Source organism: Oncorhynchus keta, chromosome 32, assembly GCF_023373465.1.
Source record: "Oncorhynchus keta strain PuntledgeMale-10-30-2019 chromosome 32, Oket_V2, whole genome shotgun sequence".
In the NCBI taxonomy this organism is placed as follows: domain Eukaryota; kingdom Metazoa; phylum Chordata; class Actinopteri; order Salmoniformes; family Salmonidae; genus Oncorhynchus; species Oncorhynchus keta.
Genome location: NC_068452.1, coordinates 16,807,351 through 16,823,859, shown reverse-complemented (window position 1 = coordinate 16,823,859; position 16,509 = coordinate 16,807,351). Strand labels below are relative to the sequence as shown.

At 38.4% G+C, this 16,509-nt stretch overlaps 3 protein-coding genes across 3 annotated transcripts; all 3 read left to right on the top strand.

The window, feature by feature from the left end:
- Window positions 1-383: 383 nt before the first annotated feature.
- On the top strand, window positions 384-1,759 carry LOC127914469 (interferon beta-like). The gene is made up of 5 exons (XM_052490704.1): window positions 384-512; window positions 609-695; window positions 827-976; window positions 1,234-1,323; window positions 1,428-1,759. Exons 1-5 carry the CDS (start codon window positions 384-386, stop codon window positions 1,533-1,535), a joined length of 564 nt encoding a protein of 187 aa, XP_052346664.1. The 3' UTR covers window positions 1,536-1,759.
- A 6,120-nt stretch (window positions 1,760-7,879) lies between these two features.
- Window positions 7,880-9,188, top strand: LOC118380665 (interferon beta-like). The gene is made up of 5 exons (XM_052490710.1): window positions 7,880-8,016; window positions 8,113-8,199; window positions 8,331-8,480; window positions 8,738-8,827; window positions 8,932-9,188. The coding sequence occupies exons 1-5, from the start codon at window positions 7,891-7,893 to the stop codon at window positions 9,037-9,039; spliced, it is 561 nt and encodes a 186-aa protein (XP_052346670.1). The 5' UTR covers window positions 7,880-7,890; the 3' UTR covers window positions 9,040-9,188.
- A 4,899-nt stretch (window positions 9,189-14,087) lies between these two features.
- Window positions 14,088-15,380, top strand: LOC127914472 (interferon beta-like). The gene is made up of 5 exons (XM_052490709.1): window positions 14,088-14,224; window positions 14,321-14,407; window positions 14,539-14,688; window positions 14,946-15,035; window positions 15,140-15,380. The coding sequence occupies exons 1-5, from the start codon at window positions 14,099-14,101 to the stop codon at window positions 15,245-15,247; spliced, it is 561 nt and encodes a 186-aa protein (XP_052346669.1). The 5' UTR covers window positions 14,088-14,098; the 3' UTR covers window positions 15,248-15,380.
- The last annotated feature ends 1,129 nt before the right edge of the window (window positions 15,381-16,509 follow it).

The window sequence follows — 16,509 nt, the reverse complement described above, 5'->3', positions numbered from 1 at the left end:
ATACTTAGGACAATGTTCCTCCTATGAAGGAAAACTCGAAACATGATGAGAGGGAAGTGGAGCACACGAAAGGAGAAATCCGGTCTTGCGGTTCACGAGGCAAAACTTTCCCAAATTCATTCATTTCAACACTTAATTTAGAGAGACACCCTTTCACTTTTTGTACATCCATTCAATCCTCACTATTTAAGACAATCCGCAGATATGGGATCAGAACACAAACCAAATTCTGACTGGAGGAATTTTGCAATATACTGGCAACAGGTAAGTCAACAACATGCTATCATTTGATCATTGATTCAGGCTTCAATTAATTAATTATTTTCAGGATTATATTCAACTAACAATGACCATCTGTTGCAGATCATCTAACTACCATAAGAATGGCAATTCAGACTATCACTTGGATGAGCGCCTTCCTCTGCCTCGTGCAAGTGTTCTCGATGCCCATGCCTTGCCCACAGCTACAAGGACAGCTGGTGCGAACAACCCACAACCTACTGAGAGACATGGTACATTTTTTTATTTACTTTTGTTTTGAGATGTATTCTCCAACTATGTTTAACTGAAGAGCTCAACATGAGAAATGTGTTGTCTCTTTCTTTCAGGGGGGTCATTTTCCTCTGGAGTGCCTGCAAGAGAATGTCTTCATGGCATTCCCAGCCACCTCATTTGCAACCTCCGGGGCGCCACAGGTAAGGGCGAGCGAGCATATTCAAGAGTTCTTTACAGCATGAAAGAGTATTTGCAACCGTTGGGATTAGAAAGTAGAACACTTTACACGGCCATTTATGTTAATTGCAATTATTGTTATTGTCCGTTTCAGTTGAGCAGCAGTGCTGCTAAGGCTATTTACGAGACATTGAAGAACATCGACACATTGTTCGGAACTGACGAACTGCCGACAATGTGGGACCAACAGAAGTTGGAGTATTTTCAGAACATTATCTACCGTCAGATTGAAGAGAGCGAGTGTGTGAGTACCTACCTAGGCCAATACAGATAGCTTAACTGTTTAAGTGTGGTATGGTGACATTTTAATTATTTTATTATTGTGTCAGATGATGGGGAGTGTGGATAAACGTGATTATCTGGTCAGGGCAAAGGTGCTGAATACCTACTTTAGGAACATCGCGGCTGTCCTAAAATAAAAAGTAGGGTACAAGCAAATGCACTATAATGGATGCATTTTAATTATTATTCATCGCCTGCCTCTTTCTTCCTTTCTGGCAGATGAGCAGTGTGGATACAAGTGATTATCCCATCAGGGCAGAGGGCCTGAAGACATACTTTGTGAACATTGCAGCAGTTTTAAAAGAAAAGGTAGGATATAGGTTGAAAACAAATAGACACATTGTTTTGATAATATCCCTACATAGGATAATATTACTCTACATTGCCCTAACCATTTATTTTTATTTTCACAGAATTTCAGTTACTGCGCCTGGGAAGTGGTTCGAAAAGAGCTCCTGTACACCCTTGAATTCATTCTGAAACACACCTCTGACAGCCTTCTGTGGTCCAACAGAACATGAATTTGAACTTGCAGATCTTTTTTTACTAATTTGTTTAACAATTGTGCCTGATTTTTAAAGCCTTCTATTCTACAATCATGCAATGTGCAATGTCAAACAGCAATATTATAAATGTATTTATTTATTTATCAACGTTATTTATTGATGTAGGCCTACTTATATATTTATTTATTTATCAACGCTATTTATTGATGTAGGCCTACTTATATATTTATTTATTTATTTATCAAGGTTATTTATTGATGTAGGCCTATTTATGAATCTATTTATCTATTTGAAAATCGTGCCTTTTGTTGCTCTTCATCAAATGTTAAGTTACTAAAATAAAAAATACTTTTAAATATTGGTAATCTGAGTGCTCATTCTGTATCCAAGTCCAAGGTAGTTATTTATGTAGTTATTTTATATTTCACCTTTATTTAACCAGGTAGGCCAGTTGAGAACAAGTTATCATTTACAACTGCGACACTGGCAAAATAAAGCAAAGCAGTGCGACAAAAACAACAACACAGAGTTACACATAAACAAACGTACAGTCAATAACACAATAGAAAAATCTATGTGCAGTGTGTGCAAATGTAGAAGAGTATGGGAGATAAGGCAATAAACAGGCCATGGAGGCGAAATAATTACAAATTAGCATTAACAATGGAGTGATAGACGTGCAGATGATGATGTGCAAGTAGAGATACTGGGGTGCAAAAGAGCAAGAAGGTAAGTAATAATATGGGGATGAGTTAGTTTGGTTTGCTATTTACATATTGGCTGTGTACAGCTTCAGTGATCGGTAAGCTGCTCTGACAGCTGATGCTTAAAGTTAGAGAGGGAGACATGTGTCTTCAGCTTCAGTGATTTTTGCAATTAATTCCAGTCATTGGCAGCAGAGAACTGGAAGGAATGGCGGCTCAAGCAAATGTTGGCTTTGGGGATGACCAGTGAAATATACCTGCATATACCTGCTGGAGGCCGTGCTCAGGGTGGGTGTTACTATGGTGACCAGTGATCTGGGATAAGGCGGGACTTTACCGAGCAAAAACGTATAGATAACCTGGAGCCAGTGGGTCTGGCAACGAATATGTAGTGAGGGCCAGCCAACGAGAGCATACAGGTCGCAGTGATGGGTAGTATATGGGGCTTTGGTGACAAAACGGATGGCGCTGTGATAGACTACATCCAGTTTGCTAAGTAGAATGTAGGAGGATATTTAGTAAATGACATCGCCGAAGTCAAGGATTGGTAGGATAGTCAGTTTTATGAGGGTATGTTTGGTGGCATGGGTGATGGAGGCTTTGTTGTGAAGTAGGACGCCGAATCTAGATTTAATTTTGGGTTGGAGATGCTTAATGTGAGTCTGGAAGGAGAGTTTACAGGCTAACCAGACACCTAGGTATTTGTAGTTGTTTCACATATTCTAAGTCAAAACCGTCCAGAATCGTGTTGCTATTAATGCAAGAGGCAGCGGCAACAATCGATGGAAGAGCATGCACTTAGTTTTACTAGCAATTAAAAGCAGTTGGGAGGCCACGGAAGGAGTGTTGTATGGCGTTGAAGCTCGTTTGGAGGTTTGTTAGCACAGTGTCCAAAGAAGGGCTAGATGTCTACAGAATGGTGTCGTCTGTGTAGAGGTGGATCAGAGAATCATCAGCAGCAAGAGCTACATCATTGATATATTCATAGAAAAGAGTCAGCCTTAGAATTTAACCTTATGGCACCCCCATAGCGGACATTAAGATTTGTATTAAACACGCTCAGGACATATGCACGGATGGCAGTACAATTAGTCCTATAGCCTACTAATCCATAAAGGAAAGACATTAAAACAAGTCAAATGTATCTTCTCAAAATGTAGATATATTCAAATGCCTTTTTTCAATTAAGTGTGTTTTATCACTGGACAGGGCTGGCCTGTTTTGGACAGAGCTGGCCTGTTTTGAACAGTGTACTTTGAGCACCTATACAACTTCCGTTCCAACCATGGAGATAGTATTACATTATTAGAATTGCTAATTCTACGGTTTCAACCCATCTATGAAATTGTGTTCCACATTCAATAACGTATAAGAATTAATATTCGCCTAATAGAATGCAAAGGTGCACAGTGTATTCTGTTATCACGAAATGCATTGCTCCAATGTAATTCTTTGTATAGACATGTATGAAAACTGTTCACTGTCTTTACGTTTTTCATGATTCATTTCACAATAGCATAATTAAGAATCACCCGTTGAAAATTGGGGCTTATCAAGGGAATCATTCAACCTTCTTCACAGTGTTTTCCCTGTACACCAAGTCAGAACCGAAGGATTACAAAAAGGGGAATATAAGCAGACAATGAACGATCTGAAAATATTCGATGATAACTTGTCTTACTCAAGAAAGCAAAAAAGAGGCCATGTTTGTATGCAGCTTTATTAACTCAATCATTATTGTTGTTTTTCTACATTCTTTACAAACTGATATGTGAAACTTATTGATGCCAAAATAACAAGTAAAACAGGCAACAACAAAAAAAAGGTAAACAAATGTACATTTTCTGCTGTTACGGCTAATCTTTTTGTTGTTGTAGTTAAACATATGGGGCTCAAAACAGGTGGGGTACGGTTGGAAAACCGGTCTCGAATAGAGGCTACATTCATCTGAGCAAATTCTAAATCACCACAAATAGGATGCATTTCGCTGCCTCAAATCACATATGAAACTGGGAACTTCCAAGCGCCTTTGTGGTGTCATAGGACGCCTTGGCAGCGCACCTGCTGTGGTTGAGTGGAGTGAAGACATAAAATACATATATATCTATATATAATATGCTCTCCAGGAACACAGCGCATGCGCATGGGAGATCACGCGAGTGGAGGTTCGCGACAACCTGGTGCAGTTCAAGAAATTCCTCGACATCAGAGTCAAGCCATGAGGAAGAAGAGGTCTGTTGGAAAACCACATAATCATCATTGGAGACATGTGACATGTTTCTGATCCCGGCTAATAGATTGACAGCTGATATATTTACTGACTGAATGATTTATTTATAAACATGGTTGACTGACATGTGAAGGCGATGAAGTTATTCCTTTATAATCAAATCAAATAATTATTCTCTCATCATTTTTATTAATTCGTTTATATATTCAGTCATTCATCCTTTCATTCTTTCATGCATTCATTTGTTTATAGACTGACTTTTTTAAAGGAGCAGTCTGCTGTTCAAACAACACCAAAACGGTCAATGAACCGCTATTTTTCTCAATAGCTGAGGATTGGGGTTGGAGAAAAGTAATCATTGTCAAATAACTAAGGATGAAAGGAATGTCCATCTACGAGATTAAAGTTATGGGCTAGTTTTAACTACATTTGGAAGCTGTACCGTGTTTTACCGACGTGTTTTACCTACGATAATGTTATCACAACACATTGGTAAATTGGTTTATTCTTGCAGGCCTGCTCGTCTCTACGAACGACGGAAAATTCAAATATTCATGCTCGCCTTTAAATGGTTGAGTATCTACCTGACTCTGTTCTGTTCTGCTTATACACCGCAGCATCCGATCTGTGCAGGTGGACGCAATTCATGCACTAGCACACACATTTTTGCACCTGTCCACTATTTGATGTGTACAATTTGATGCTCAATATATCTCATTATTAGACCTCAATTTATTGTATTTTATTATGGGACGTTTTTATATAACCAATGCCTTCACTCTCTGTACCACAATGTTTCATTTGTGGATACTATTCCAATACAGTTCACTTTTTGATATTGATATGACTTTATTTCAGGGTTGACAATTTCCAGTTCTGTTTCCGTAAAGAAAAGTCGAGAGCATGTTTCCAGAGCATGTTTACAAGAACACACAGGTAAGATACTGAAGTGTATCATGTAGCAAGATTTGGATAGAATAAACTACAGAGTTTGATTTTTTTCCATTCCAAAATGATCAATTGGAAGTTTAACCATGGAATTTATGAGACATCCTCATGTCTAAAACGATGTTTTCTATTATACAGAGCGAGGACGTCTCTGTGGTTGCATTAGAGTCTTTGGAATATATGTCCCACTTATTTAACAGCCTGACTCCTTTCACATGGAACAAAGAAACACTGAACCCGTTCAAAAACAGATGACCTAGTTAAGTTAAGAAATTTGAGGGATGCGTAAGTTGTAGCCTAAGTTATATTTGGGGGGCAGACAATAATTGGCATAGGTCTTTATTTTGTGATTTATTCTAAGCGATATATTTTTTTTCTGTACTTTTCTTAAGACGGAACTAATTCACTCACAACCATTTTATATTGTCTTCAGGTCGGGTGTGGTGTTGGTGCATCCTCTGGAGATGGAGGGTCAGTGACTTCAGGCAAAGGGTCTCTGAAAACTTCATCAAGCTGAACACAATCTTGAAACAGAAGGTTTTCAATATCAAATGCACTCGAAAATAGGCTAAATTAATCGGAGGAAAAGTTCTAGATCACCACAAATCGGAGGAATTTCGCTGAAACTTGGAACTTCCAAGCGCCGTTTTTGTGTGTCGTCGGATGCGTTGGCGCAGCACCTGTTGTGGTTGAGTTGACTGAAAAAAATGCATGTCTTGTATGCGCTCCAGGAACACAGCGTATGAGCACGTGAGATCGTGGGAGAGGAGCTTCGCTACAAACTGGTGCAGTTAAAAAAAATCCTTGACACCATGGTCAAGCTGTGACGAAGTCGACTGCAGAGTCAAGCGGTGAGGAAGAAGCGATCTGATGGACAACCTCATAATCATCATTGGAGATTGGATGTCCTTGAGGCTGACTAATAGATAGATGGATGATATTTTTACTGACTGACTGTTTTATTTATTTGTGAAGGCTTTGTAATATTTTTTTATTCTATTAATTGACAAAAGACATGCATCTATTATTACATTGTTTTTTTCTTCATTCATTTATATATTCAGTCATCCATTTATTCATCCATTCAGGCTTTCATGCATTTAGTTGTTTATAGGCAATCTACAGTTAAATTAAACACCATAGTGGTCACTCAACCACTATTCTGGTTCGAGAAAAGTAACCGCTGTCAGAGAGCTATTGATTCAAGTAATGACCATCCAAGAGATCAACATTATAGTTTCAAATACATTTTCAAGTTACACGGTGTTTGTTTAGATGTATATTGTTTCAAACAATGTCATAAAAAAGTACATGTTGGGTTATTTTGAGGTAAGAGCGGTAAACTGAGCACATTAGGCCTTTAAAAGTTATTTATTCTCCAAGAGTCAATAGGTATCCTGTCTATCATTCATTTAAAAGTCCAAAATTGGATGTAGAAATCGCAGAAATTGCCCCTTTATCTCAGCATATCCAAGACGATGAAACTAAGTGTTGTTAGGAATTAGGATTTAGGTATTTTTCTACTAATCTTACGATAATGTTACCACAACAGAGCACATTAGTTTATATAGTCTCTCGTCGGTAATAAATAGTCAAATGGTAATGTTAGTCTGATTCTTCAGATACAGATGTCATAAAATGCTGGTTGATTTGTATTTGATCATCAGTTATTGTCAACAGTTTAATTGAAATGTATCGACATGAATGGGATTAGAGATAGAAGATGCAAACAGAACGAGATCAATATTAAATCACTATCTCTCGCTCCCTCTGTCACATACACTCGCACGCACGCACGCACGCACGCACGCAGACACACACACACACACACACACACACACACACACACACACACACACACACACACACACACACACACCGAGAGAAACAAACAAACAATAAAATAGCAGTTTTATGATTAACAAACAAACATGGTAGAAGGCCTTCCCTTAGTCCATAAAAGGCTATTAGTTTAATAATCGTGTTTATAAAAACATATAGAGGTCTACTGCATTCATTGTAAAGTTAAGGGGTCGATTCTCTCTCTCTCTCCCTCTCTCTCTCCTTCTCCTTCTCCTTTGAGCCTATGACTTCATTTTTTAAACATACTTAGGACAATGTTCCTCCTATGAAGGAAAACTCGAAACATGATGAGAGGGAAGTGGAGCACACGAAAAGAGAAATCCGGTCTTGCGGTTCACGAGGCAAAACTTTCCCAAATTCATTCATTTCAACACTTAATTTAGAGAGACACCCTTTCACTTTTTGTACATCCATTCAATCCTCACTATTTAAGACAATCCGCAGATATGGGATCAGAACACAAACCAAATTCTGACTGGAGGAATTTTGCAATATACTGGCAACAGGTAAGTCAACAACATGCTATCATTTGATCATTGATTCAGGCTTCAATTAATTAATTATTTTCAGGATTATATTCAACTAACAATGACCATCTGTTGCAGATCATCTAACTACCATAAGAATGGCAATTCAGACTATCACTTGGATGAGCGCCTTCCTCTGCCTCGTGCAAGTGTTCTCGATGCCCATGCCTTGCCAGCTACAAGGACAGCTGGTGCGAACAACCCACAACCTACTGAGAGACATGGTACATTTTTTTATTTACTTTTGTTTTGAGATGTATTCTCCAACTATGTTTAACTGAAGAGCTCAACGTGAGAAATGTGTTGTCTCTTTCTTTCAGGGGGGTCATTTTCCTCTGGAGTGCCTGCAAGAGAATGTCTTCATGGCATTCCCAGCCACCTCATTTGCAACCTCCGGGGCGCCACAGGTAAGGGCGAGCGAGCATATTCAAGAGTTCTTTACAGCATGAAAGAGTATTTGCAACCGTTGGGATTAGAAAGTAGAACACTTTACACGGCCATTTATGTTAATTGAAATTATTGTTATTGTCCGTTTCAGTTGAGCAGCAGTGCTGCTAAGGCAATTTACGAGACATTGAAGAACATCGACACATTGTTCGGAACTGACGAACTGCCGACAATGTGGGACCAACAGAAGTTGGAGTATTTTCAGAACATTATCTACCGTCAGATTGAAGAGAGCGAGTGTGTGAGTACCTACCTAGGCCAATACAGATAGCTTAACTGTTTAAGTGTGGTATGGTGACATTTGAATTATTTTATTATTGTGTCAGATGATGGGGAGTGTGGATAAACGTGATTATCTAGTCGGGGCAAAGGTGCTGAATACCTACTTTAGGAACATCGCGGATGTCCTAAAATAAAAAGTAGGGTACAAGCAGATACACTATAATGGATGCATTTAAATTATTATTCATCGCCTGCCTCTTTCTTCCTTTCTGGCAGATGAGCAGTGTGGATACAAGTGATTATCCCATCAGGGCAGAGGGCCTGAAGACATACTTTGGGAACATTGCAGCAGTTTTAAAAGAAAAGGTAGGATATAGGTTGAAAACAAATAGACACATTGTTTTGATAATATCTCTACATAGGATAATATTACTCTACATTGCCCTAACCATTTATTTTTATTTTCACAGAATTTCAGTTACTGCGCCTGGGAAGTGGTTCGAAAAGAGCTCCTGTACACCCTTGAATTCATTCTGAAACACACCTCTGACAGCCTTCTGTGGTCCAACAGAACATGAATTTGAACTTGCAGATCTTTTTTTACTAATTTGTTTTACAATTGTGCCTGATTTTTAAAGCCTTCTATTCTACAATCATGCAATGTGCAATGTCAAACAGCAATATTATAAATGTATTTATTTATTTATCAAGGTTATTTATTGATGTAGGCCTACTTATATATTTATTCATTTATTTATCAACGTTATTTATTGATGTAGGCCTACTTATATATTTATTTATTTATTTATCAAGGTTATTTATTGATGTAGGCCTATTTATGAATCTATTTTTCTATTTGAAAATCGTGCCTTTTGTTGCTCTTCGTCAAATGTTAAGTTAATAAAATAAAAAATACTTTTAAATATTGGTAATCTGAGTGCTCATTCTGTATCCAAGTCCAAGGTGTGATTTTATGTAGTTCTTTTCTATTTCACCTTTATTTAACCAGGTAGGCCAGTTGAGAACAAGTTATCATTTACAACTGCGACACTGGCAAAATAAAGCAAAGCAGTGCGACAAAAACAACAACACAGAGTTACACATAAACAAACGTACAGTCAATAACACAATAGAAAAATCTATGTGCAGTGTGTGCAAATGTAGAAGAGTATGGGAGATAAGGCAATAAACAGGCCATAGAGGCGAAACAATTACAATTTAGCATTAACAATGGAGTGATAGACGTGCAGATGATGATGTGCAAGTAGAGATACTGGGGTGCAAAAGAGCAAGAGGGTAAGTAATAATATGGGGATGAGGTAGTTTGGTTTGCTATTTACAGATTGGCTGTGTACACAGCTAAAGTGATCGGTAAGCTGCTCTGACAGCTGATGCTTAAAGTTAGAGAGGGAGACATGTGTCTCCAGCTTCAGTGATTTTTGCAATTAATTCCAGTCATTGGCAGCACAGAACTGGAAGGAATGGCGGCTCAAGCAAATGTTGGCTTTGGGGATGACGAGTGAAATATACCTGCATATACCTGCTGGAGGCCGTGCTCAGGGTGGGTGTTGCTGTGGTGACCAGTGATCTGGGATAAGGCGGGACTTTACCAAGCAAAAACGTATAGATAACCTGGAGCCAGTGGGTTTGGCAACGAATATGTAGTGAGGGCCAGCCAACGAGAGCATACAGGTCGCAGTGGTGGGTAGTATATGGGGTTTTGGTGACAAAACGGATGGCGCTGTGATAGACTACATCCAGTTTGCTAAGTAGAGTGTAGGAGGATATTTAGTAAATGACATCGCCGAAGTCAAGGATAGGTAGGATAGTCAGTTTTACGAGGGTATGTTTGGTGGCATGGGTGATGGAGGCTTTGTTGTGAAGTAGGACGCCGATTCTAGATTTAATTTTGGGTTGGAGATGCTTAATGTGAGTCTGGAAGGAGAGTTTACAGGCTAACCAGACACCTAGGTATTTGTAGTTGTTTCACATATTCTAAGTCAAAACCGTCCAGAGTTGTGTTGCTATTAATGCAAGAGGGTGCGGCAGCAATCGATGGAAGAGCATGTACTTAGTTTTACTAGCAATTAAAAGCAGTTGGAGGCCACGGAAGCAGTGTTGTATTGCGTTGAAGCTTGTTTGGAGGTTTGTTAGCACAGTGTCCAAAGAAGGGCTAGATGTCTACAGAATGGTGTCGTCTGTGTAGAGGTGGATCAGAGAATCATCAGCAGCAAGAGCTACATCATTGATATATTCATAGAAAAGAGTCAGCCTAAGAATTGAACCTTGTGGCACCCCCATAGCGGACATTAAGATTTGTATTAAACACGCTCAGGACATATGCACGGATGGCAGTACAAGTAGTCCTATAGCTGGCACGCCCTGGTTGAAGTATTTTGTGTTTCTCTTCATTTATTTGGTCAGGCCAGGGTGTGACATGGGTTTTTGTATGTAGTGGGATTGTAGCTTAGTGGGGTGTTCTAGGTAAGTCTATGGCTGTCTAAAGTGGTTCTCAATCAGAGGCAGGTGTTTATCTTTGTCTCTGATTGGGAACCATATTGAGGCAGCCATATTCTTTGGTTGTGTTGTGGGTGATTGTCCTGAGTGTCTTGATGTCCTTGTGATGTGTTAGTTGACACAAGTATAGGCTGTTTTCGGTTTTCGTTTCGTTTATTGTTTTGTAGTGTTTTTTGTATTGATTCGTGTTACGTTTATTTGATTAAACATGGATCGCAATATCCATGCTGCAGTTTGGTCCGACTCTCCTTCACCATTAGAAAACCATTACAATAGCCTACTAATCCATAAAGGAAAGCCATTAAAACAAGTCAAATGTATCTTCTCAAAATGTAGATATATTCAAATGCATTTTTTCAATTAAGTGTGTTTTATCACTGGACAGGGCTGGCTTGTTTTGAACAGTGTACTTTGAGCACCTATACAAATTCCGTTCCAACCATGGAGATAGTATTACATTATTAGAATTGCTAATTCTACGGTTCCAACCGATCTATGAAATTGTGTTCCACAATCAATAACGTATTAGAAGTAATATTCGCCTAATAGAATGCAAAGGTGCACAGTGTATTCTGTTATCACGAAATGCATTGCTCCAATGTAATTCTTTGCATAGACAGGTATAAAAACTGTTCACTATCTTTACGTTTTTCATGATTCATTTCACAATAGCATAGTTAAGAATCACCCGTTGAAAATTGGGGCTTATCAAGGGAATCATTCAACCTTCTTCACAGTGTTTTCCCTGTACACCAAGTCAGAACCGAAGGATTAAAAACGGGGCATATAAGCAGACAATGAACGATCTGAAAATATTCGATGATAACTTGTCTTACTCAAGAAAGCAAAAAAGAGACCATGTTTGTATGCAGCTTTATTAACTCAATCAATATTGTTGTTTTTCTACATTCTTTACAAACTGATATGTGAAACGTATTGATGCCAAAATAACAAGTAAAACAGGCAACAACAAAAAAAGTTAAACAAATGTACATTTTCGGCTGTTACGGCTAATCATTTTGTTGTTGTAGTTAAACATATGGGGCTCAAAACAGGTGGGTTACGGTTGGAAAACCGGTCGCCACTGGGTGGGTCCAATATCAAATGCTCTCGAATAGAGGCTACATTAATCTGAGCAAATTCTAAACCACCACAAATAGGATGCATTTCGCTGCCTCAAATCACATATGAAACTGGGAACTTCCAAGCGCCTTCGTTGTGTCATATGATGCCTTGGCAATGCACCTGCTGTGGTTGAGTTGAGTGAAGACCTAAAATACACATATATATATATATATATATGATATGCTCTCCAGGAACACAGCGTATGAGCACGTGAGATCGTGGGAGAGGAGCTTCGCTACAAACTGGTGCAGTTAAAAAAATTCCTTGACACCATGGTCAAGCTGTGACGAAGTCGACTGCAGAGTCAAGCGGTGAGGAAGAAGCGATCTGATGGACAACCTCATAATCATCATTGGAGATTGGATGTCCTTTTAGGCTGACTAATAGATAGATGGATGATATTTTTACTGACTGACTGTTTTATTTATTTGTGAAGGCTTTGTAATATTTGTTTATTCTATTAATTGACAAAATACATGCATCTATTATTACATTGTTTTTTTCTTCATTCATTTATATATTCAGTCATCCATTTATTCATCCATTCAGGCTTTCATGCATTTAGTTGTTTATAGGCAATCTACAGTTAAATTAAACACCATAGTGGTCACTCAACCAGTATTCTGGTTCGAGAAAAGTAACCGCTGTCAGAGAGCTATTGATTCAAGTAATGACCATCCAAGAGATCAACATTATAGTTTCAAATACATTTTCAAGTTACACAGTGTTTGTTTAGATGTATATTGTTTCAAACAATGTCATAAAAAAAGTACATTTTGGGTTATTTTGAGGTAAGAGCGGTAAACTGAGCACATTAGGCCTTTAAAAGTTATTTATTCTCCAAGAGTCAATAGGTATCCTGTCTATCATTCATTTAAAAGTCCAAAATTGGATGTAGAAATCACAGAAATTGCCCCTTTATCTCAGCATATCCAAGACGATGAAACTAAGTGTTGTTAGGAATTGGGATTTAGGTATTTTTCTACTAATCTTACGATAATGTTACCACAACAGAGCACTTTAGTTTATATAGTCTCTCGTCGGTAATAAATAGTCAAATGGTAATGTTAGCCTGATTCTTCAGATACAGACGTCATAAAATGCTGGTTGATTTGTATTTGATCATCAGTTATTATCAACAGTTTAATTGAAATGTATCGACATGAATGGGATTAGAGACAGAAGATGCAAACAGAACGAGATCAATATCAAATCAGCATCTCTCGCTCCCTCTGTCACATACACTCGCACGCACGCACGCACGCACACACACACACACACACACACACACACACACACACACACACACACACACACACACACACACACACACACACACACACACACACACACACACACACACACACACACACACACACACCGAGAGAAACAAACAATAAAATAGCAGTTTTGTGATTAACAAACAAACATGGTAGAAGGCCTTCCCTTAGTCCATAAAAGTGATATTAGTTTAATAATCGTGTTTATAAAAACATATAGAGGTCTACTGCATTCATTGTAAAGTTAAGGGGTCGATTCTCTCTCTCTCTCCCCCTCTCCCTCTCTCTCTCCTTCTCCTTCTCCTTTAAGCCTATGAGTTCATTTTTTGAACATACTTAGGACAATGTTCCTCCTATGAAGGAAAACTCGAAACATGATGAGAGGGAAGTGGAGCACACGAAAAGAGAAATCCGGTCTTGCGGTTCACGAGGCAAAACTTTCCCAAATTCATTCATTTCAACACTTAATTTAGAGAGACACCCTTTCACTTTTTGTACATCCATTCAATCCTCACTATTTAAGACAATCCGCAGATATGGGATCAGAACACAAACCAAATTCTGACTGGAGGAATTTTGCAATATACTGCCAACAGGTAAGTCAACAACATGCTATCATTTGATCATTGATTCAGGCTTCAATTAATTAATTATTTTCAGGATTATATTCAACTAACAATGACCATCTGTTGCAGATCATCTAACTACCATAAGAATGGCAATTCAGACTATCACTTGGATGAGCGCCTTCCTCTGCCTCGTGCAAGTGTTCTCGATGCCCATGCCTTGCCAGCTACAAGGACAGCTGGTGCGAACAACCCACAACCTACTGAGAGACATGGTACATTTTTTTATTTACTTTTGTTTTGAGATGTATTCTCCAACTATGTTTAACTGAAGAGCTCAACGTGAGAAATGTGTTGTCTCTTTCTTTCAGGGGGGTCATTTTCCTCTGGAGTGCCTGCAAGAGAATGTCTTCATGGCATTCCCAGCCACCTCATTTGCAACCTCCGGGGCGCCACAGGTAAGGGCGAGCGAGCATATTCAAGAGTTCTTTACAGCATGAAAGAGTATTTGCAACCGTTGGGATTAGAAAGTAGAACACTTTACACGGCCATTTATGTTAATTGAAATTATTGTTATTGTCCGTTTCAGTTGAGCAGCAGTGCTGCTAAGGCAATTTACGAGACATTGAAGAACATCGACACATTGTTCGGAACTGACGAACTGCCGACAATGTGGGACCAACAGAAGTTGGAGTATTTTCAGAACATTATCTACCGTCAGATTGAAGAGAGCGAGTGTGTGAGTACCTACCTAGGCCAATACAGATAGCTTAACTGTTTAAGTGTGGTATGGTGACATTTTAATTATTTTATTATTGTGTCAGATTATGGGGAGTGTGGATAAACGTGATTATCTAGTCAGGGCAAAGGTGCTGAATACCTACTTTAGGAACATCGCGGATGTCCTAAAATAAAAAGTAGAGTACAAGCAGATACACTATAATGGATGCATTTTAATTATTATTCATCGCCTGCCTCTTTCTTCCTTTCTGGCAGATGAGCAGTGTGGATACAAGTGATTATCCCATCAGGGCAGAGGGCCTGAAGACATACTTTGGGAACATTGCAGCAGTTTTAAAAGAAAAGGTAGGATATAGGTTGAAAACAAATAGACACATTGTTTTGATAATATCTCTACATAGGATAATATTACCCTACATTGCCCTAACCATTTATTTTTATTTTCACAGAATTTCAGTTACTGCGCCTGGGAAGTGGTTCGAAAAGAGCTCCTGTACACCCTTGAATTCATTCTGAAACACACCTCTGACAGCCTTCTGTGGTCCAACAGAACATGAATTTGAACTTGCAGATCTTTTTTTACTAATTTGTTTTACAATTGTGCCTGATTTTTAAAGCCTTCTATTCCACAATCATGCAATGTGCAATGTCAAACAGCAATATTATAAATGTATTTATTTATTTATCAACGTTATTTATTGAAGTAGGCCTATTTATATATTTATTTATTTATCAACGTTATTTATTGATGTAGGCCTACTTATATATTTATTTATTTATTTATCAAGGTTATTTATTGATGTAGGCCTATTTATGAATCTATTTATCTATTTGAAAATCGTGCCTTTTGTTGCTCTTCATCAAATGTTAAGTTACTAAAATAAAAAATACTTTTAAATATTGGTAATCTGAGTGCTCATTCTGTATCCAAGTCCAAGGTGTGATTTTATGTAGTTCTTTTCTATTTCACCTTTATTTAACCAGGTAGGCCAGTTGAGAACAAGTTATCATTTACAACTGCGACACTGCCAAGATAAAGCAAAGCAGTGCGACAAAAACAACAACACAGAGTTACACATAAACAAACGTACAGTCAATAACACAATATAAATATCTATGTGCAGTGTGTGCAAATGTAGAAGAGTATGGGAGATAAGGCAATAAACAGGCCATAGAGGCGAAATAATTACAATTTAGCATTAACAATGGAGTGATAGACGTGCAGATGATGATGTGCAAGTAGAGATACTGGGGTGCAAAAGAGCAAGAGGGTAAGTAATAATATGGGGATGAGGTAGTTTGGTTTGCTATTTACAGATTGGCTGTGTACAGCTACAGTGATCGGTAAGCTGCTCTGACAGCTGATGCTTAAAGTTAGAGAGGGAGAAATAAGACTCCAGCTTCAGTGATTTTAGCAAATAATTCCACTCATTGGCAGCAGAGAACTGGAAGGAACACGGATGGGTGTTGCAAAGGTGACCAGTCAGCTGAGATAAGGCAGGTGTCACGTTCTGAAATTAGTTCCTTTGTTATGTCTTTGTTTTAGTATGGTCAGGGCGTGAGTTGGGGTGGGTAGTCTATGTTATTTTTTCTATGTTGTGTTTATGTGTTTATTTGTTGTTTGTATGCTGTTCTTTGTATGACATTAATAATATTTGATAATTAACCAATGATATTAGGCCACTCTTGGCCACGATTACAGACACCTGTGTCCTTTGACACTACACAAACGAGTCATCCCGCAGTGTTTGGGATTATACCCTGATGAAGACAGTTTGGCTGTCGAAACGTTGGAAATTATATTTTTGCATCTGAGCTC